The 23,502-nt window shown below is 38.4% G+C and overlaps 1 protein-coding gene and 1 long non-coding RNA gene across 3 annotated transcripts in view; one reads left to right on the top strand and one right to left on the bottom strand.

Moving 5' to 3' along the window:
* Window positions 1-13,928, bottom strand: part of LOC134795692 (odorant receptor 4-like) — a 48,467-nt gene extending 34,539 nt beyond the window's left edge. The window contains exons 1-5 of one of the 2 annotated variants that reach the window (XM_063767625.1): window positions 13,284-13,928; window positions 11,109-11,295; window positions 9,615-9,711; window positions 8,561-8,665; window positions 7,920-8,008 (exon numbers count right to left, since the gene is read on the bottom strand). In XM_063767625.1, the coding sequence (XP_063623695.1) occupies window positions 7,920-8,008; window positions 8,561-8,665; window positions 9,615-9,711; window positions 11,109-11,295; window positions 13,284-13,890 (1,085 nt within the window). In that variant the 5' untranslated portion in view covers window positions 13,891-13,928. The remainder of the gene's footprint in view (window positions 1-7,919; window positions 8,009-8,560; window positions 8,666-9,614; window positions 9,712-11,108; window positions 11,296-13,283) is intronic. The other variant, XM_063767626.1, reaches the window with a different exon arrangement.
* LOC134795745 (uncharacterized) lies at window positions 8,144-16,383 on the top strand. Its single transcript, XR_010144845.1, has 2 exons — window positions 8,144-8,355; window positions 16,269-16,383. It is a non-coding gene; the product is annotated as an uncharacterized LOC134795745 (long non-coding RNA).
* The last annotated feature ends 7,119 nt before the right edge of the window (window positions 16,384-23,502 follow it).

Here is a 23,502-nt window from a genome sequence, read left to right as displayed (position 1 = left end):
TTTTGGTAAGTTGAGTGACGTTCATTGCCGCATTACAGCTGAGAATGGAAATCAGTCACATCATTTTATCACGAAAATTGATAGTGCTGCAGCAGTAACGTTGCAACAGAGTAATGCTGCTGCAGTCGCCACATCTTAGAAAGTTATTGAAAACGCAATCGAAGTGAGCGCGAAAATTTTTCGATATAAAATACGCAATTTGACCTAGAAAGATATTGAAAACGCGAGCGAAGCGAGCGCGAAAATTTTTCGATATAAAAACGCAATTTGATAGACAGTTGTACATTTTTACTTTTAGTATAGAAATCAGTTACATAATTTTATCATGAAAATTGACAGTGCTGCAGCAGTAACGTTGCAACAGAGTAATGCTGCTGCAGTCGCCCTATCTTAGAAAGTTATTGAAAACGCGAGCGAAGCGAGCGCGAAAATTTTTCGATATAAAAACGCAATTTGATACATGATAGACAGTTGTACATTTTTACTTTTAGTATAGAAATCAGTCACATAATTTTATCACGAAAATTGACAGTGCTGCAGCAGTAACGTTACAACAGCGTAATGCTGCTGCAGTCGCCACCCAAATGTCACCTTTATCATATCTTATAATGTTATCGTAAACGCGAGCGAAGCGAGCGCGAAAATTGTTCGATATAAAAAACGCAATTTGATAGACAGTTGTACATAACATTTTTCGATATAAAAAACGCAATTTGACTTAGAAAGTTATTGGAAACGCGAGCGAAGCGAGCGCGAAAATTGTTCGATGTAAAAACGCAATTTGATAGACAGTTGTACATTTTTACTTTTAGTATGGAAATCAGTCACGTCATTTTATCACGAAAATTGACAGTGCTGCAGCAGTAACGTTACAACAGCGAAATGCTGCTGCAGTCGCCACCCAAATGTCACCTTTATCATATCGTATAATGTTATCGTACGCGAGCGAAGCGAGCGCGAAAATTTTTCGATATAAAAAACGCAATTTGATAGACAGTTGTACATTTCTACTTTTAGTATGGAAATCAGTCACATCATTTTATCACGAAAATTGACAGTGCTGCAGCAGTAACGTTGCAACAGAGTAATGCTGCTGCAGTCGCCACCCAAATGTCACCTTTATCATATCGTATAATGTTATCGTACGCGAGCGAAGCGAGCGCGAAAATTTTTCGATATAAAAAACGCAATTTGATAGACAGTTGTACATTTCTACTTTTAGTATGGAAATCAGTCACATCATATTATCACGAAAATTGACAGTGCTGCAGCAGTAACGTTGCAACAGAGTAATGCTGCTGCAGTCGCCCTATCTTAGAAAGTTATTGAAAACGCGAGCGAAGCGAGCGCGAAAATTTTTCGATATAAAAACGCAATTTGATAGACAGTTGTACATTTTTACTTTTAGTATAGAAATCAGTCACATAATTTTATCACGAAAATTGACAGTGCTGCAGCAGTAACGTTGCAACAGAGTAATGCTGCTGCAGTCGCCACCCAAATGTCACCTTTATCATATCTTATAATGTTATCGTAAACGCGAGCGAAGCGAGCGCGAAAATTGTTCGATATAAAAAACGCAATTTGATAGACAGTTGTACATAACATTTTTCGATATAAAAAACGCAATTTGACTTAGAAAGTTATTGGAAACGCGAGCGAAGCGAGCGCGAAAATTGTTCGATGTAAAAACGCAATTTGATAGACAGTTGTACATTTTTACTTTTAGTATGGAAATCAGTCACGTCATTTTATCACGAAAATTGACAGTGCTGCAGCAGTAACGTTACAACAGCGAAATGCTGCTGCAGTCGCCACCCAAATGTCACCTTTATCATATGGTATAATGTTATCGTACGCGAGCGAAGCGAGCGCGAAAATTTTTCGATATAAAAAACGCAATTTGATAGACAGTTGTACATTTCTACTTTTAGTATGGAAATCAGTCACATCATTTTATCACGAAAATTGACAGTGCTGCAGCAGTAACGTTGCAACAGAGTAATGCTGCTGCAGTCGCCCTATCTTAGAAAGTTATTGAAAACGCGAGCGAAGCGAGCGCGAAAATTTTTCGATATAAAAACGCAATTTGATAGACAGTTGTACATTTTTACTTTTAGTATAGAAATCAGTCACATAATTTTATCACGAAAATTGACAGTGCTGCAGCAGTAACGTTGCAACAGAGTAATGCTGCTGCAGTCGCCACATTTTCGATATAAAAAACGCAATTTGATAGACATTTGTACAATTTTACTTTTAGTCCCAACCAGGCGCGAATCCAGGATTTCATATAGAGAAGGGATGCGGATGGGACAGTTTTCTATCAGCCTAGCTTCGCATAGGGCTCGATATTTAAGGGTCTCAGCGAGGTTGTTTTCATACAGAAAAGATGCAAGAAAGCAGAGCTTGGAATTGACCAAGTGAATGTGAAGTGTGAGCAAGGCAGAAGGCCCAGCTGCGAAAGAGGAAAGCTTGGATTTGGATCCACGCCCAAGTGTAATTAAGGCAGAAGATCAACTTTGCCATAAGGCAGAAAACCTCGCATAAGACCTTACGCCGAACTGCAAAAGAGTGGCTTGAAATCGAATCTATGCATGTAATCACGACTCTTCTACTGCTCGCTCTTTGACTTCGCTCGAAAGCGCTACTTGATAGGATGCTTTTAGTTTTCGGCTTTCACGGGGCCCCTTATAACACTTTGACAGATAGGTCTCAGGATCGCGGCTAAGGAGCAACTCGGCTTGGCCGACAAATGTGGCGTGCAAGAAAGCAAAATTCGCTATAAAATCGGTAACCTATGTCGAAAAAATCGGCTGGCCGCAAGCCCGAAAGCAAGATTTTTTTCCATGACTTTAGGGCCTCCGCGTAAGGTCAAATAAGCCTACGTTGGAGATCTTACGTACCCTCACTCTCTTACTTGATCCCTACGACCCTTCGTTATTAGATGGGTACTTGTACACGTATAAAAGTTTCATGTAGGTAATACCTACTCCACGACGACTGCAATGCTGATGCAGCCTGCGCGTTTTTTTTTGCCTACGGTTTTGGTGCCCCCTAGACGTGGTGCCTTAAGCAAGTGCTTAATTTGCTTAAAAGGGTTAATCCGGCACTGCAAATGACAGAGGTCAATGTTTTTTTTTTCAAAGTAGGTACCCACCTTCGTTGCCATTATTCATTGCTTAAAGGCGGCGATACCTACGTATGAATATGGATTTGATATGGGTGCGATATAATTACGATTAGATATAATTCATGATGGAGAAAATTTATAATTTTAAATAATTATGCATGTTGATATGTGTGTTCATTTTACCACTACGTAACTATGTAAACTCATTTTTAGTTTTCTTGATTACTTAATGTTTACTCAGTTCCCCAAAAGATGGCACTGTGCAATGAGGGGCAATTAATTTACTGTCGTTTAATTTTGTTGTATTATTAATTTATTAAATCAACATAATTATTCAATTATTTTTGTTGATATCCGTACCCCCTCTAGAGTTAATTTGGCAAAATCTTTGCTCGGTGGCTTATTCATGTCACAACATCTGTTAGTTTACCAGGGTACTCAATAGTGGTAGCACATATGTGAAAAAGTTTGCCCCTCCTTCCTAAGTAGCGCCATAAGATTCAGGGGCAAACTTAAGTCAATCGAGTGTTGTGGCTACCCCCCCTTTTAGGGGTTGAATTTTTATAGCCTATAACCTGGCCGGGGATTTTCTCGACAGATTAGTAAAGTTTTCATCAAAATCCGTTCAGCCGTTTTCACGTGATGCGCGTTCAAATAAACAGACAAACAGATAAACAGATAAACAGACAAACAGACAAAAATTCTAAAAACTTTTGGAACGTGTTCTGTTATCGATTCTAAGTATCCCCAGCCAACTTTTTTTCAAATATCTTCCATGTACAGACTTTCGACCGTCTTCAGCTTTATTATATGTATAGATGTTGATTTGAATCGAGACGCACAATGTTTCTCTTTTATCATAAAGGAATATGGTATACAACAGACTTAAGGTACCCGTTATAACTATTTCCTTAAAAGCGCAGTATCTTAAAGCCTGACAAGATTCTGCCTTAAAATAGTGTCGCTACAAGCAGCTTATATGGCAATAATGTGCGTACGTCATGTATTAGGTAATTATCAAATAAAATGTCAGTGTCTACCGGAATATAAGTTACTATATACTCTTTGCCTACCGGTCGGTCATTTCTACTTAGATATTTGTCGTAAAAACATTTCTAAATGTACATACCTACATAATTAATAGTTTTAATATTTTAAATGCCTAGTTCATACACTTGGTAAATAATTATGTACGTAAAACTGTAAAACAAATATGCGTAACTATTAATTATTTTTTTATTTATTATGTACAACGTGTTTCGTTACAGCGTCAATAATTGATAATATTTAATTTTTTGTTTCATAATCGCTCCTCGTTCATAATTGTTAATATTTTTCTTTTTATTTCAGGCTTTTTTATTTGTAGTCGTCGTAAAAATCAAGGCGACGAAATGACACTTTGCGAAAGTTTCGAGCATTATTCGCGCGCTAAATATAACTAAAGGCTTCTATAGATTTTAACTAATTGCTTTAAGATAATTGCTAGTTAAAGGAGCAACGAATTCAATTAATAGATCAAAATGACGAAAATGACGTTTGGAACCGCGTGAGTCTAAAGTCTCAACGTAAACAAGTCCAATGAAAATTTGTGCTTTAGAACTACAACGTGAGGGTACAAATTGTCACGTAGATTCCCCAGCCCGGCTGTGGGCTTTACCCATAGGAAACCCACGGACAATATTTAATACTAAAACTTACCTAAATTAAACTTTAAGCAGGTGCTACCTAATTATTTCCATCAGCTATTCAGGGCAAAAGGATATTCAATGAAAATTGAAAAGTTAGTTTTTGTGACACATCATTTATTATTATTACTAATCTTTCAAACACTGCGAGTTGTTCTACGTGTAAATCACTATGTCTACAAGTGTCAGTCGGTAGAGCTGGGTCGTGCCACTCGTGTCAGGCTCTCCATAGTTTTCAAAAGAGCGAAGTATGACCAAGCCGTGCTCAATATCTGTAAAAAAAAGATAGCTGTTCGATTTCAGGGTAACATTTTATAAAAAAGTTGGACAGTGTTACAATAAAGATTTTACACATTGATAGGTTTCCTAGCTAAACTTAGTTAGTTTATACGTGGAGATTTATTATTCATAAAAAACCGACCAAGTGCGAGTCGGACTCCTGTTCCAAGGATTCCACACATTACCCAATTTTTAACAATGTATTTTTTATATGTGAAACGCGAGTGAATTGCCTTTATAAAACCCGTAGGGGTCAGATCAAAAACTAAGTAATTAGCCGACTCATGCTTGACTGCACATTGCTAATAGGTTTTCCTGTCATCTATAGGTAAAGAACTATTATATATATATATTTTTTTTTTTCAAAATTTTAGACTCAGTAGTTTCTAGGAATGGTCATTTTTGGCTATTTTCTTAAATAACTTCTAAACCATTTATTATAAAATTATAAAAAAAATATATTTGAAATTCTCAAAATGAGCTCTTTCTCATTTACCCCCCAAAAGTGGCCTCCGTGTTTAAAATTCATATGTTTACGTAAGATGTCCGTCTTTGGGTCACAAATGTACCTATGTGTACCAAGTTTCAACTTAATTGGTCCAGTACTTTTGGAGAAAATGGGCTGTGACAGACGGACAGACAGACAGACGCACGAGTGATTCTATATATAAGGGTTCCGTTTTTTCCTTTTGAGATACGGAACCCTAATAACAAACATTAGTACGTAATGAGAATTGAGAATGTTGTGATATCAGACCGGCTAGCATGAGTTGCGTCCATACTTGAAGTCGCGCTAGATGTATGGAGTCGCGCGCGAGAACGCAACTCATGCTGGCAGCCCGAGCAGGCGGCCTAGCCAAGGTGACGATCGCTTGCGCTTCGCCATCGAATCGCTTTGTGTCTCTCTTCACTCTTCCATATTAGTGTGACAGTGACAGTTGCGTTTCGTTCGCTACGTAGCGTTAGCGATTGGCATTTTGTCTACGGGGCCAGGTCAGAAATAGCTTACCTTTGTGAACGACTTCAGGTTGACGTCGGCATAACTGTACGCCGTCAACTTGCAGGGTTTCCTTGCCCTGGAAATATACCATTATTATTTATATAATTAATAATTAACCAACACGAAAATTTTAATTTGAGAAGGAAGCCCTGCTAAAAACTTTGAAACATTTAAAAGCAGCGCAATTAAAAAGAATAAAGTTACAAAATATTTTCATTGTTAATTTTTCATTTCATTTTTTGAATGCCTATAGAAATCCCCTGAGAATAATACATATGAAAATAAAATTATGTGTTAACACTCACTTGTATTCTTTATTGCTCACCAAAATTAAATAAAGCATATAAAGTTATCTCTGGTAGACTATCGATCTTTTCCAAACAACCTAATACAATACAAATACTCTATATTGCACACCTCAATAAAAAATTACTAACCTGTTTTTAAATAACACCTACCTACATATACACAGGCAGTAGCGTGTCAAGCTAAGTTCAAGAAATGATGGAAAAAATATGGGACAACTTCATAACTTAAAAAAAACAACGGGTTGCACTGCGGGAGTGCCGGCAGAAGTGAAAACTCAATGATATTGTAACAGTTTTTCGATCAGGGGCCGATTGCATAACAAACTACAACTAATATTACAAGCGGAACTCCTTATTTAATAAGTGAAATTAGAAAAGGAGTTCCGCTTGTAATATTAGTTGTAGTTTGTTATGCAATCAGCCCCAGGTCACGTGTCCGTCTTACGAAGCTTCTTACGTCTTACGTCAAAATATTAATAACAGCGCCATCTAGTGCAAAATGTCTGCAGCACTATGTATAATTGAGGTTAACGCCATCTAGCGTTATTTCGTCGCATTACTTGAAACCCCTAAGCACATCACTGTTAGTACTCGAGTTATATTAATACCAGTAGGGGGAAACTCACTAGATGGCATGGGGAAACTCACGAATCTTACCTGTCGCGAGTTCAACATTTTTTCCCCATCACAAAAAGTGCACAGCGCCGCTAAAGAAGTTTTCACTTCAAAAACTTTAATCACATTTAATATTCATTTACCTAATTATCCGTATTTAAATAGCCTAATATAAGGTACCTACCTACCCTTTATAAATAAATAAATATTAGGGGACATCTTACACAGATCAAACCTAGCCCCAAACTAAGCAAAGCTTGTACTATGGGTACTAGGCGACGATATACATACTTGTATAGATAAATACATACTTATATACATAGAAAACAACCATGACTCAGGAACAAATATTAGTGTTCATCACACAAATAAATGCCCTTACTGGGATTCGAACCCAGGACCATCGGCTTAGCAGACAGGGTCACTATCCACTAGACCAGACCGGTCGTCAAATGCCTTTGTAGGTAAAAATGCCTTTATAGGGCAACGGTCTCAAAAAAGACCACCCTGTAACATCATCTTTTTGTAACAGTTTTGAATTATTCACGGTTAGTTTCAGTAGAATTATATCGACTGGGATATGAACCGTGATTACCTTTTGTATTGTTTTCGAGCTCCCGATATTTCGACGCAGTTACATACATCTTGTCCCGGTCGATATAAATCTAATCATCTTTTTGTTGTATTTTTTTTCATGTACAGAATTTAAATAGGATATAATCCTATTTAAATTGGCGATGAAGCTTGAATTCAGATTTTTTTTTATCAGTCTTGCGCGTTAAAGGGTTTAAAAACTAGTCAAATTAAATTACTGCTTCATTAGTAACTGTCTTGTTTAATTGGAGGAAAGAAACAAATAGACATGATACAAACTTTTTTTATGTTATTGCAAAGGTTACCTCATTTGAACCACGTACAGGTGCTTTGCTGCTTTTGCGTTCACTGTATACCATTTGGAATTATACACGGCGTTGCTTACTTCCATGCTCTGTCGGATAAAACAACATTTAATGTTATCATTTATCATTTGTAAGAAAAACTTATTGAAGTACCTACTATACAGAATATTTCGGGTTAGATATGATTTATCATTTACCTATCAGTTTAAAAAACTTTGCTGAAGCGCTGGTGGCCTAGCAGTAAGAGCGTGTGACTTTCAATCCGGAGGTCGCGGGTTCAAATCCTGGCTCGTACCAATGAGTTTTTCGGAATTTATGTACGAAATATCATTTGATATTTACCAGTTGCTTTTCGGTGAAGGAAAACATCGTGAGGAAACCGGACTAATCCTAATTAAGGCCTAGTTTCCCCTCTGGGTTGGAAGGTCAGATGGCAGTCGCTTTCGTAAAAACTAGTGCCTACGTCAATTCTTGGGATTAGTTGTCAAGCGGACCCCAGGCTCCCATGAGCCGTGGCAAAATGCCGGGATAACGCGAGGAAGGAGGAGTTTAAAAAACTTTGCTGGTCCTTTATGTTTTTTCTTAATTAAGTTCTTAAAAATACGTTATAAAATATAGAAAATGTAAAAAAAATATATTACCGATGTCATAATCATGTCTCCGTAAAAACAGAGCAGGTAAATCTGCATCAGACTCATCATCAAAAATGAGAGGAAGGGCAACATGAACCCTATGTTGCCTAGAGCCTAGAAACAAAAATCGTTTTACCACTTGATTATACATTTAATGGCATAAAATTGTTATAATTAATGTATGTGCAGTCAAGTTCATATAAATATACCTATATAATTTTGTTTTAATAAATTTTACGTCTAAACTTACCAGAATAAATAGGTACATTTTTGATTTGTCAAAATAAAGATTCAAATTAGAATGTAATGGGAGACCGTTTTATAGGTCTCTGGACGGCTAGAGGTTAGTGTAGACCTCTAGCCGTCCAGTAGTAGTAGTAGTAGTAGTAGGTAGACGGCAATGGATTAAGGTGAAGAAATGTAAACCTATGTATTCATGAACTCGATTATACATCATTGTAAACTATTTGTTTTAAGTACAATGAGTGATCTATTATTATAGGTAATTTAAAACGGGTCACCATGTAGGTAAAGTATTATGTATATGATCTGCCGGCGTATTATGGATCGTTTTATCCACGTTTATCCACGTTATAAAATAACTGTCACTTTCTACCACCGCGGGATAGAAAGTGACGGATACCGTTTTATCACGCTGTCACGTAGACAAGAACGACGAACATATCCGTCCAGTAGCGGTATCACGGTCGCATTTTTATCACCTGTCATGCCGTGCGTCACTGTCGCACTTACGTATTTGTTAGAACGTGACAGCCATGGTGACAAATGATAAAGAGCCGACCATATTAGCACTACAGATTTGTTATGGATATCAACCAATCAATCTTTGGGTTAAGGATGACTCACTCTAGCTAGACCGGGCCGAACCGGCGAACCCGGGCCGTGGCGTCCGACATGTCATTTATGACGGCTGATCGGTGATCACGTGGTGCTTTCCATAGAAAACGAAGCGCCGGAAGCTCCGGCCCGGCCCCGGCCCGGTCTAGCGTGAGTCATCCTTAATATGGCTCCATCGATACTGTGGATGATTTTCGACACATACCGTGACGTTAAATCCCGTCAGGCAAATCAAGAATGAACTTGTCACGAAATTGAAAAGCGTCGATTTCGTATAGATGCTTTCCAATTGAATGACTGACCTGAAACCATTCAGAACAAACAAAAGTTAATAATGGCACCAATCTTGAGACATTAAAGAGAAAATCTGGAGTATTTTTGATATTTCACTGATCACTGTAAAATTTCTACCTCTTCGTGCGTTGAAATTTAAATGTTCTATGAAAAGACGAACTTTTATGTTTTCGACCTGTTAAACGAAAGATTTTGGTTTCAACATTGAATTGTAAAGCAATTTCCGTCAGTAGAAAAGAACGGCAAAATAGAAAAATTGAATTTCGCGCCTTTTTCTACTGACAAACTTCTTTGACCGGCTAGGTATATCTTTTTTTGTCCAGTCATGGACGGTACCCTTACGGTACCTATGGCGCCATTTTCTTTGAAACAGCAAGAAATTAATTAAAGGGGTCATCCATTAATTACGTCACACGAATTTCTAGGTTTTTTTACCCCTCCCCCCCTCCTTGTCACACTTGGTCACATTTGGCAAACCCCTCCCCCCTGGTGTGACGTCACATTTCTTCAACGAAATCGGCAAATATTTATTTAATATTTTATCAAAATATTTTTGACAAAAGAAATATTAGTAATTTTATAACCCAAAACTGATTAAGAAATATAATTAAACGAATAAAAACGATTATCGTTTCAAAAACTTGTTATTTAACTGTACCTATAGCGAATAAAAAAAATTAAATAAATTTTCGGTTAATGATGAAGTTAAAGTGACGGCACAAAGTTTATGACTCCCCCCTCCCCCTTGTCACAACATGTCACATTTTCTTGACCCCCTCCCTCCCCCTAAACGTGTGATGTATTTAATGGATGACCCCAAATGCGAAACTCTAGAGTCAGACCAAGAAAAGTCTGCAGCGATTTCGATAGCCCACGCAGTGCAATTGTTATTTATACGTCATAATTTCATAGAAGTTTGACGTTTAAAATAACACTTGCACTGTGTGGGCCATCAAAATCGCTGCAGACTTTTCTTGGTCTAACTCTAGCAGCTCTATGACTCTTGTTTATGGTACCTACATAAAATGTTGCTAGTGCGTAAAAACTGATATTAAATATTTATTTTACAGGATTTGTGGTTTACGTTGCATTATCGGTGCCACGTCCATAATATCGCTTGGTTTCATTATAGAAGTGAAAAATAAAGAAATAAAGTTATAGTCTATAAGCATTAGAGAAAAATAAAGAAATAAAGTTAGACCGAGGTAAATCTGCAACGATTTCGATAGCCCACGCAGTGCAATTGTTATTTATACGTCATAATTTCATAGAAGTTTGACGTTTAAAATACCACTTGCCCTGCGTGTGCTATCAAAATCGTTGCAGACTTTTATCTCGGTCTGACTTCTAGAAGTTAAGATTTTTAAATCATACGAATATTTAAATATAATATGAGAATACAAACTGCATGATGCCCTCATGACGAACAACTAAATTCTTAAACTTTTCCCGAAACACATCTTCGACAAAATTACGGTCAGGAATAATGGATTCCATGTCGTTTTGCAGCAAACGAAACTGCGTGCAGATGCTAGTGCAGCATGTATAGAAGAGGCAGTCGGTTCCAGCAACCCAAGTCACCACTATGTATGCTGGAAAATAAGATTAAATAAATAAGTAAATAAATAATAATATTATGACACGAAATACGTCTCCAAAGTATTGGTAGGAGGTAGTAGATAGTAGTTCCTGGAAAGTTGCACTATTCATCTTTTGGCTCCATCCTTAGAACAGTTTCATCTCATAAAACGGTTTTTCACGAACATCAAGGTTTCTGTAGCCCCAATGAAGTTAACATGTAAAAAATATAAAATTTGTGACAAGTTACCTCATCTAGCAATGTACAAGTTGCAGAACATTCTCAAAAATTCAGTAACATTCTCGGAAATTTCCGGAAACTTACACGAGAATTTAAATTAAATTTCCAATGAGAACATTCCCTATGAGAATCATCAAAAAATGTACTAATAGTATTATTTTAATAAACTCGTACATAAGACAGTCAGTTAAAATAATTCATAACGGTGGTGTCCACCGACTTCCTGAATATTTTTTATGGTTGGGTGAATCAACTTTTTCTTGTCACTTTAGTTGCTATGGTTACTGTCTCCTGGGTCACTCTTAAAATACTAGTTATTTCGTATTTAAATGAACCAAACTTGAATTTTTTTGTAGTTATGAGGCCTTTCCATAATGTGACATCTACTAAACACGTTTGTAGAACATGGTACAGCAGCTCTTCTAAGAAACTATGCTACTATTGTCTCCTGGCTGATGGGACAGAATAACAACAAGAAATAGTTGATCGACCCGGTTCGTAAAATTTAAGTTCTGAGAACATTCCGTATGGAAAATTTCGCAACTTTGGAAACTTCTCCTTGGTGCATTGCTAGTTACATCCTATACATGTTTTCATAGGTACAATTTTTACCCGACTACGGCAACGCAAAAGGAGGGTTATGATTTTTACCCGACTACAGCAACGCAAAAGGAGGGTTATGATTTTGACCGGTATGTATGTGGGTATGTATGTATGTTCATTTGTTCCCTCATAACTTCTAAAGTACACATTATAATTTGACAAACGATATGTCATTCGAATCGTCTTAATCGTCCGCTGGTTATAGGTTACATGACGTCACAAAAAAATTAACACGGCGCCCTCTAGAGGTCATAAAGTCACGAACCAAAACAATAAAAATATGTAATGATTAAGTACGTGTTGTATATCATTTGAAAGAGCTAAATTAGCAAATTCCAAATATATACATATTGTTAGCTTTTGCACCCGGCTTTGCTTGCATGCACCCGATAAAACATTAATTTATCGGGTAGGTAATTCGACCTACCAATCTACAAGCGCTCTGGATTATATCCGCGTATTACCCGACTACGGCGATACAAGAAGATATTTGCAAAAGAAATTTGTTTGGCCGCTATATACATGGTGTTGTTTTAATGACCTGCAATATTTTATAACGTGAATAGGTATTGAAGTCCAGATCAGCCAAAATGTATGAAACAGCCGTACAAGAGACGTACGAGGCACGCTGTACTCGCTGTACGCGTTCCAAAGCCGGGCGCCTTAGGCGCCCTCATACTAAAAGAGTCGGGCGTAGCCCGACGTACGAAGCTCGCTGTACGCGTTCCAAAGCCGGACGCCTTCGGCGCCCTCATACTAAAAGAATCGGGCGTAGCCCGACGTACGAAGCTCGCTGTACGCGTTCCAAAGACGGGCGCCTTTGGCGCCCTCATACAAAAAGAATCGGGCGTAGCCCGACGTACGAAGCTCGTTGTACGCGTTCCAAAGCCGGGTGCCTTCGGCCCCTCATACTAAACGAGTCGGGCGTAGCCCAACGTACGAAGCTCGCTGTAGGCGTTCCAAAGCGGGCGCCTTCGGCGCCCTCATACTAAAAGAGTCGGGCGTAGCCCGACGTACGAAGCTCGCTGTACGCGTTCCAAAGCCGGGTGCCTTCGGCCCCTCATACTAAACGAGTCGGGCGTAGCCCGACGTACGAAGCTCGCTGTAGCCGAAAAATTTAAATTAATAATACTTTAAAAGATAAAAAAGTAGACATACCAGAGTACATTTGATGCACGTATACAAAAGGCCAGTATTTGATGTCATAAGGATTAAACGGATAAACAACCAGGAACGGTAGAACCAGCTCAATCTGTCCCGATTTCTTATATTCTAATCCAATGAACAGTAAAGGGCACACACCAAACAATATCAGTGTAAGAGTGTTGATTACATTCAAAGACTTTATAACAGCCCTTAAATACGTTATCCCTTCAGCAACGATTTTCTTCTTAACTACTTCATCGCCAATATCAATATTATTCTCCATGTTCCGAATTTGTTTGAATAATAGCTTTACTTTATCATCATTAAGAACCAGAGAGAGGGATTTAATGTTTCCAAGCAAGCATAAAGTTGTACAGGGTGCTTCATAAGTCAATTCGGTTAGACTTTTCCCGTGTAGAGCGCCCTGTATGACCCATAATATTGCACCGATAGCATCCGTGTTCAGCCAAAGGAAACTTATTATATACAGCGATCTGAATTTTATTATATGCTCTGCGTTATTCAGAATTGTACGATCCAAATATATCCCAACATATTTATAAAGAAATTCAATTGATTTCAATGATTCATCGAAGAGTAAAGACATTCTGAACTTCATATCACGACTGATGGTTTTCGATTATTTTATTTGTGGTGTACAAACATAATTAATATTATGTATTAAATTAATAGTAATGAGATCCGTGTTGTACATGATAATTAAATATGTTAATATCTGCGAACAACATATTATTGAGTCATAGCATAATTACACGCATGACGCGTGGATTGGTCCACGTTTAGTTTAATAGTGGTAACACACTATCGCACCGCACCAAGGTCATTGTGCGACGCACCGATAAGTAAGAGCGAGAAAGCGATATCGCTTTCTCGCTCTTACTTATGGGTGCGTCGCGAGAAACAGATATCGCTTTCTCGCTCTTACTTATGGGTGCGTCGTACGTCGTCGGTACGTCGTACCTTGGTGCGGTGCGATAGTGTGTTACGGCCTTAAGTAATGTTTAAGTTAATTATTGTTTTTTTTTAATCTACTAATAATTTATTTCAAAGCAGAGGCTATGTAAATACCGAAAGAAGACTAATAACGACCTCCTGCCGATTTTGACACAGATTTTACGTACAATGGCAATACTTATGGGTGAATCAACATTTTCTTTACACTGTTTGCCATGGTTACGGTCACCTGGGTCACTCTTAAAAACCCTTGTTTTATGGCGTTTGCAATACCTAACCAAACACCGCAAACACGGCAATATTTTTTTATGACAGTGAGAACGTAGAACATTTCTTCTAACAAATTATGCTACTATTGTCGACTGGCTAACGGGGCAGATAAACAACAAAAAAAATAATCCACCTTTATACATACTAATGGCATTATCTGGACCCATTTAGGACCCCATGACTTTGATCTTTGGAAGCTATAAAAAATAAGTTTTTTTCACCTAAATATTTAAGTTGTAATAAAATAATTGACTCAAAACTTATCCATCTCAAAACCATTTACTAAAAACAAAGAGCGCAAACTTAAAAAAAAAACAAATATAGTCAATAAATTGCAAGATTCCACCTTTCTAACAAGTTACTGATTATGGTTTAATCATTTGATTAGTTCCCGGAATAGGCAGATGCGAATAACAACTGGAAAGCTTTGATTAATGAGTCAGGTTGCAAATAAACAAATTGCCTAAGCACTAGCCCGGCCGGGAATGCGGGGATTGTAGTACAATAACCAGAAACCCCTGAGGATCCGAATGTTGACCCGCTAGTTGGTAATACCGTAGACACAAGTTTCTGAGGTTTTCAGAAATAATAATAAAATATATTTTCTCAGTACCTACACATATGTGTAGGTAACAAATTGGAACACGAAAGGGACCACTGACTTAGGCTCTGCCTGTTCATCATCATCATATTAGAACTTTATCGCCCTCCGCTGAGCATAGGCCTCTCTTCTAGTCCGTCACTTATCCTAATTCTGAAGTAATCTCATCCAGAAGTGACCCGCAATCTAAGCATGTCGTAAGCCGGGTCTCCACCAAGCGCACGCGCTCGCGAGGCAGCCTCGAGCTTAGCCCGGAGACACTGAGGCGAGCCTCGCGAGGCAGACCGAGCCATCAGAAGTCCGAGGCAATTCACGATGACACAGCACCAAGCTCTAATGAAATCAACATTTTATTAGATCCTAATTGGGACCACTGCTCACACTGTTTACTCAAAACCACTACCAACTTGGATAATATAACAAAATTACATATTTACTTATTATTTAACAAAATATACAACTAAACCTATTACAAATTAAAACTTATACCTAAACACACTCGATCAATTAATAAATTAACTCTAAATTAAACTAAATTAAAACTAAGCTAAATAAAGCCACAACCGAGAACTCAATCAAACAACCCGTCCCGCGCCCTTCCAGACGCAAAGGTGCCCATCACGCTCGCCGCGTTGCCACGCTGGACCGCGATAGACAGCCTCTGCATCAGGAATGACCCGGAACGAGGGTCATGACCTCCCTCCCTCAAACGTTGCCCCAATTCACTCAAAAAAATTTTGGCCTCGGCACACCAACACCCGGACGTCTCCACTGCCAAAGGGACAAAAAGATATTTTGTTAGCAGGGCCGAGTACTTATCGCGCTTCCGAAGCACCGCTAACTCAGCCGCCGCTCCTGCCGCCCGGACCGTCCACGATCATTCGATCATCGACATTCACGATAGATAGTTGTGTATTTTCTGCTGCTGCAATTTTTCTAGTAGAAGCGCTGGTGGCCTAGCGGTAAGAGCGTGCGACTTTCAATACGGAGGTCGCGGGTTCAAACCCCGGCTCGTACCAATGAATTTTTCGGAACTTATGTACGAAATATCATTTGATATTTACCAGTTGCTTTTCGGTGAAGGAAAACATCGTGAGGAAACCGGACTAATTCCAACAAGGCCTAGTTTCCCCACTGGGTTAGAAGGTCAGATGGCAGTCGCTTTCGTAAAAACTAGTGCCTACGTCAAATCATGGGATTAGTTGTCAAAGCGGACCCCAGGCTCCCATGAGCCGTGGCAAAATGCCGGGATAACGCGAGGAAGAAGAAGCAATTTTTCTAGTAGCTTACTGTTTAAAAAAGAGGAAAAACTCACGTTTTAAGAAAAGACCAACAAGACGCTGGTGGATAAAAAAACTTTATGAGCGTCGCAATTAAAGCGGAAATACATTATTTCAAGAATTGTAACTTGAAAAAACCGTACATACTTTTACATGTGTGGGAAGTCCTAGCCCAGGGTGCTGCGTGACCTTTTATGAAAACTCCGATGCAGAATCAATCGTGTATTTCTCGGAAGATACAGCTTTTTATCTTTCGCACAAATATGTAATGGCGTCGTGCGTTTACGTCAGTAGTCGAGTCGAGAGCACAGAGAAGAAAAAGGTGCGGCGCTGGCACAGTGGCGCCACATCACCCCCCCCCCCCCCAGAGCATCTTCGCATCCTCTTCCGACGACTGCAGGACTATGGAGTAGTGGTAAATGCTGTCAAATTTAAGAGCCAACAGGAGTGGTCATTCCTCCATACAAACGTAGTCCTCGTTTTCCTCCGTGGTTTTTGAAGCTAGAGCAATGATTTTTTCAACACAGATTAATATTGTCAATATCTGTGTCGGACCGTTTTGCTTTTTTTGATATTTTTGTTTTTTAAGGCGCTAGAGCCCTTCAAAAACGGCCAAAATGGCCTAATAGACTATGCCGCAATGAGAGGCGTGGTATTCAAAACTGATATCAATTAGCCAAAAAAGCAAAACGGTCCGACACAGATAATTTCATAATCATTTAGATTTCCAAATTTGGTTACGATTGGTTAAGTTTTGGAGGAGGAAAAAGAGGACTACGAAACCTCGATTTTTGTCATTTTTACGCAGGATTTTTCGCCTCAGCTGCAGTTGTCCCTATCGCACTAATTTTAGGGGCGGAGTCAAGTTTCTAAATACGTACACAGCCAGAAAAGTGATGGGCAATAGTCGACATTTAATGTCGATAATCTAGTGATGTAAGAAGTTATCGATAAACCGTCTTGTGTGAAAATATCTAGATCCTAAGATACAAGGGGTTTTGGGTTGAGAGTAGGGAACACATTTTTGTAGTTATGATATACAATCTATTATGAACTTTTTGATTCTAATATTTCAAATTAGAAATCAAAATCAAAAATATTTTATTGCATGGTTAAAATGGGTTAACGAAATTTTTAGGTACCTACAGGCACGCTTCGTAATTGTCGAGCAATTTAGGGTCCTAGCTGAATTGGTTGTTTTGTTCCATACTTACTCGTGCTCTATGGAATGTCCAATTTAGCTAGAACCCTAAATGGCTCAACAATTACGGAGCGTGACAGCACTAATGATTCATGTTCTGTATATCCTGCCCTACAATGGCGTTAATATTTGGTTGTCATGTCTATACTTCGTTTTTAAGCATTATTGAAAAAAAAAAAAGTAAATACTAATATTAACCACTAAGTACATATCTATTACAAAAAAAGCTAAATAATTATACGATTGCATGCTTAAAAAAGACACGTCACCTTCACTCTAATGCTAAACAAACGAAGAATAAGAACTAACAGCGATAAGACCGCCTGTTGCTACCTTTATCTACATTGTAAATCGGTTTTAGGGTTCCGTACCCAAAGGGTAAAACACGGGACCCTATTACTAAGATTCCGCTGTCCGTCCGTCCGTCTGTCACCAGGCTGTATCTCACGATCCGTGATAGTTAGACAGTTGAAATTTTCACAGATGATTTATTTCTGTTGCCGCTATAACAACAAATACTAAAAACAGGATAAAATAAAAATTTTAGTGGGGCCTCCCATACAACAAACGTGATTTTTGACCGAAGTTAAGCAACGTCGGGCGGGGTCAGTACTTGGATGGGTGACCGTTTTTATAAATAATGGTACGGAACCCCGTGTGCGAGTCCGACTTGCACTTCGCCGGTTTTTTTAAAATTTGTTTTTATGTTTGTGGTGTAATAAAGAATATTTTAGAGTCAGACCAAGAAAAGTCTACAGCAATTTTGATAGCACACGCAGTGCAAGTGTTATTTATATGTCATAATTTCATAGAAGCGACGTTTGAAATAATACTTGCACTGCGTGTTCTATCAAAATCGCTATAGATTTTTCTTGGCCTAACTCTACTTTAAATTACAAAGTAAGGCCTAAATTATAAAATAAGGCCCATCAATGTTTTTTTTTTGTGTTTATTAAACTTGATATTTTGTCTATAGTATTAGCGGACATGGCCTCAAAATTTAAACCCGCTTAAGAATCGGGCCTTATTTCGTGCATTATATACAATACTACCCATTTTTGTGTAGTCATTATTTATACTATAGAAGCATTGTTTGAGTAGCCAATTATTTAAACAGTATTTTTTTAAAGGGCAACGGTGGCAATATTTTAAGGTCTGGATAATAAGATACAGATCTTAATAAGGATATCAATGTAAGTGAATGTTACCATGACTACCAAACAAACAAATGTGATAGAATTTGCCAGCTGGCATTGTAACATTCAGACAGTTACTTAAGTACCTAATCTGAAATATGAATAAATTAGTAATATTTTAAACAGGAAAGTAAACCGAATTTTGGCCTTTTGCTGGACACAATCACAATAGTAATTTGTTTTACAAGAGGGCAAAGTTTATCGCCACCGGTTGATGCATTTGCAGCACCAATGGTAGAAAATGCAAGCTCATCATCAACTGCATAATCGACGTTTGATATGACTATTGAATCCGAGCTTTTTGATCATGAATCATGATAAAACAAAATTTTAGAAGGTCGCAGAATAGTGGATTTAAAATATTTATTTTCTGTGATCTCAAATATCAGGCACGATCATACAAATTGTACATTTGCTGATCTTGCCTTTGTCATTGAAAGACGTAAGGGTTTACACAGAGAATATATATTTAAGTGTAATATGTGCAAAAAAAAGGAAACGATACACTCTGAAGACCCAAAAAGAAAATGTTAGTAAATTACTGCTCCTCCCCATGGTTACTTGGTTCCTTATTCAACCTACCTGAAATTAAACGAGTAGGTTAGTAAATTATATCATTTTACATTATAAAGTTAAATGTTTAGGTATCTCAATCACTTACTCACTGGTGGACATGGACGCAAAATTTTTGCCCATCTACTTATACTATCTTATAAAAAATGAAATTTTGAAAGTTAGCACGCTTAAAGTTCGTTTTTTTTGCATTAAGGTAACAGATTTTGACATGTCTTATTAAAATTACCATTGAAAAATAAGTCATAGCAAATATGTTAGAATTATAAATCATATTAATCATATTAATGAGCAAGAGCACCCTAAACCGGCGAGCGTGTATGAGGAATGTTATGAATGTGAAGGAAGCGAAAGTGGTATGTCAGGATCGTAGCAAGTGGAAATCCGTGGTCTCTGCCTACCCCTCCGGGAAATAGGCGTGATTGTATGTATGTATGTATGTATGTATTAATCATATACTTTTTTATATTCTTTTGCTTTCATAAGTAATATAAACTAATTTTTGAAAGCGTTTTTCAATAATTATTAATAAAAAGACACGTCATGATTGTTTACCTTCTTTCTAATGCTAAAAAATAACGAACTATAATAACCGGGCCTTATTTGGTACAGAACCTTGATTTGATAGGTACATCGGATATTCTGGGCCCCTGAGTTTGTTACGTAAAGGACAAAATGGTGACATGTGGTTAGAGCTGATACTGTTAAACTAGTGGTTCTGTGCGCTAAGTATAAAAAATAAGCTTCAGCGAACTCATTAAGCCTAGAAAAAACCCTACACCCTACTGCCACTTAAGTCAGTCTTGAGTCTTTGAATCAATTTCCGTAGTAGTACTACTACTACTAAGGTACTAGGAGGTAATAAGGCCTATAGTAGGTATAATAACGCCTACCTGAAAAATAATGTTCTTACAACAGTGTAACCGTGTTAGTTATTTGAGTAACATATATGTAAAGTGATACAATTAAAAGCTAACAGCAAACCAGTACATAAATTATATCTTATGTACTTCTTATGAATTACACTCTTATAAAGGTTTCGGCTAATTACGCTTAATTACTTGAATAAAGGTAGATGAATTGCGTGCGGTCCAATAGGTAACCACAACTCACGGAGTCCAAAACAATAAGCTGATCAGCAAAGTCAAGTAAACAAAGCCAAGTCACAGTAGTAGAAAGATTATCGAGTTCCGTAAACGTAAGCCGGGTCAAAAAATTCAATCGCAACACAGTAAGTAATAAGTGAACGCCTCGTGGCAGTAACGCACGAAAAATAACATTGCAAATTGTCGGCAATGAGGCGCGCGCGGGTGCAAGCGTACGCATCTGTGTGCGTGCATTACACACACAAATACAGTCTCTCACGCCCCGTCAGAGCGACGGGTATATTCAGCTTGAAATCTCAAAATTTACTTTTAGCTCAGCTCCCGTTTCGTCTTAATTTAGGTGTAAACCCGCCTACCTCCCTTCTGGACCGACAAGCCCATCGTGTGGGTTACTCCAGCCAGGGCGAACTGTGCCTCGGCCTGAGTAAACCACACGATGGGCTTGTCGGTCCAGAAGGGAGGTAGGCGGACGGCCAGTTTATTTACAAAACTTAGGTTACTATCAGTGGAGGTTTGCTTGGCTACGAGTTCCTGTAGAGCGTTATTCTGCTCTTGTAGAGCAGTTAATTTGGCTTCTAGTTCTTCTAATGATATTTTGAAATATGCTAATTTGTATTAACTAAACAACAAAAGGATATTTTTTCGACTCGCTGGAGCGGCGCCGATGCGGGCGCGCAGAATGTCGGTGCGCGCGTGAGTACGTGCGCGCGCAGTGGGCGGGGCGCGGACGACGAAATCGCGTCCGAGCGCGAGACACGTGGCGGCCGCGCTGCTGGAGCGACGCCGATGCGAGCGCGCAGAATGGAGTGGCGCGCGTGGCGGCGCCGGCGCGGACTGGAGAATTTGAAAATTTGTGCTCATTGTTGGCTGAGAAAGTTAAAAAGTGCGACACAATTTATAGAGAAGCAATAACTGTGAGAGAACGAATTTTAATAACTTTAAGATTTTTAGCAAACGGAGACTCTTATACCAGTTGGCAATTCTTATTTCGAGTATCGAAACAGAGTATTTCAAAAATGCATTTCTTTAGACATTTCCCTCCAACAGTCTTCCCTCGTAAATTTATTTAAATGTTTTGGATCTTTGGGATCACCACCTTATAGTTGAATCAAACGGATCGTCTACTCTTGAGAGTTCAAAATTATTTTACCCTTCTTTGCATGATTTTTTCTTTTTGCCCGATATGGCACGTAATTGTGTCACGTAATTGTTTGCTGATTCTGGGAAAAATAGTAAAAAAAAAAAGATAACATCGATTTTTACTGCGAAATCAGTGTTAGACTTTGCATAGGCTAAATCATATTTATGTAAATATATAATTGTCAGTAAGAGATATATGAAAAATCTTACTACCATCAGAATGGTGCACTATTTGTGATATACCTATGATAAAGTTTATAAATATGAAACAATTACAAACTCCGAAAAAAAAAAGGCCAAAATTCACATACTAAAAATCATCAACTTCTGGGTTTTTTTCCAAATTTTCCGATATTTAGTCTTAACTAAAACAAATGTGATTTTTATAAATTAAAATACTGCGTAAATTTAAGTAAAAAATCGGAAAATGGATTAGTGTTGAAAGTTGACAGTCTCAAAAATAAATATCAATCACCTCCAAAAGTGCCTTTAATTCGTAAGACAATGTTATGGTGGAAATTTCCATCACCATGCAAAGAAGGATTAAACTATATTCGCGCTCGCGAGCCAAAACCACCACCAGTCCACACCGAACGAGCAGCGCACACCGAGGCACCTTTGAGCATGTCGCATTTACCGACAGCGGACGGCTCGACCCCGCCCCGAGGCACGCTCGGCCGAGCCAACGTGCGCCCGAACGGCCCCAAGGCACGTACACACAGACCGAGCATTTGGCTCGCGCGGCTGCCTCGCGGGCGCGTGCGCTTGCTGGAGACGCGGCTGTATACCAACGAGCCAACGAACGCCAGACACGTCTTTTATCCAACTTTCTTTCTGCCTGTTTCTGCATAAAAGAGAAGCGTTATGTTTAACATGTGTATTTGTGTGTCAGTTGGTAGTAGCTCCATCGTAGCTCCGAAACCGTTTTTACACTCCATTTTAAGTGCGGCTTTTTCAATCTAAAGTCTTGTCTGTCGAAAAGGTTTTCAACTTATGTTAGGTAAAAGTGTCGGGGGTCTATTAAGTCAATTTGATTTTTACAATGTTTCTTGAATGATTAAATGTGGCGTCTAAAATGACAATTCTAAAAACATTACTTAGACTTATCTAAATCCAAATGTTAATTCTAAAGTATTCTAGTTTTGATTGCACATAATTTATAGAGTGCGCCATCCTCGAAACTTAATGGTAGTACAAAGCACGGCATATTCCGTGACGACACGCCGGGACATCCTCTCCACGTTACCACCACCGTTTATATGTCTGCTATGGTAATGGGGAAGGCACTTTTCATTTTACTGTGGCTTTTAATACTTGAAACAAATTAGGAGATAACGACGAACAGCGCGAACGAGACAGCAACGGAATATATTACGACAAATATTACAATGCCGCGCAGAACGTTTGACATAGGTATAGAATTTTATTTTAGCCAATCAAAAGTTTTATTAACCAATCACAGCTTTATTTAATTAGCGCGAAATGTATTGGGTAATATAATATTCCAAGCTGCGGGCGGGGTATACATTTATGGTGGAGGGATAAAGTTAGACCAAGAAAAGTCTACAGCGATTTTGATAGCCCACGCTGTGCAATTGTTATTTATACTTACGTCATAAAATTTCACAAAGGCCTCCTCTGTGAAGGCCTTTGCCGAAGGGCAAGCAGACAAAGAATACAAAAGATGGGAGATTATTGAGAGATAATGTGCAACTATTCTCTATTCTTTGTTCTGTAAATAAAGGCTATTTTATTTATCATAATTTCACAGAAGTTTGACGTTTAAAATAACACTTGCATTGCGTGGGCTATCAAAATCGCTGCAGATTTTTCTTGGTCTAACTCTAACTTTTAGTGACAGTATCAGATACGTGTCAGTTTTATAGACC

This window comes from Cydia splendana, chromosome 12 (genome assembly GCF_910591565.1).
Source record: "Cydia splendana chromosome 12, ilCydSple1.2, whole genome shotgun sequence".
Taxonomy (NCBI): domain Eukaryota; kingdom Metazoa; phylum Arthropoda; class Insecta; order Lepidoptera; family Tortricidae; genus Cydia; species Cydia splendana.
The sequence above is the reverse complement of the archived record's forward strand: the minus strand, read 5'-3'. Positions and strand labels throughout refer to the sequence as shown.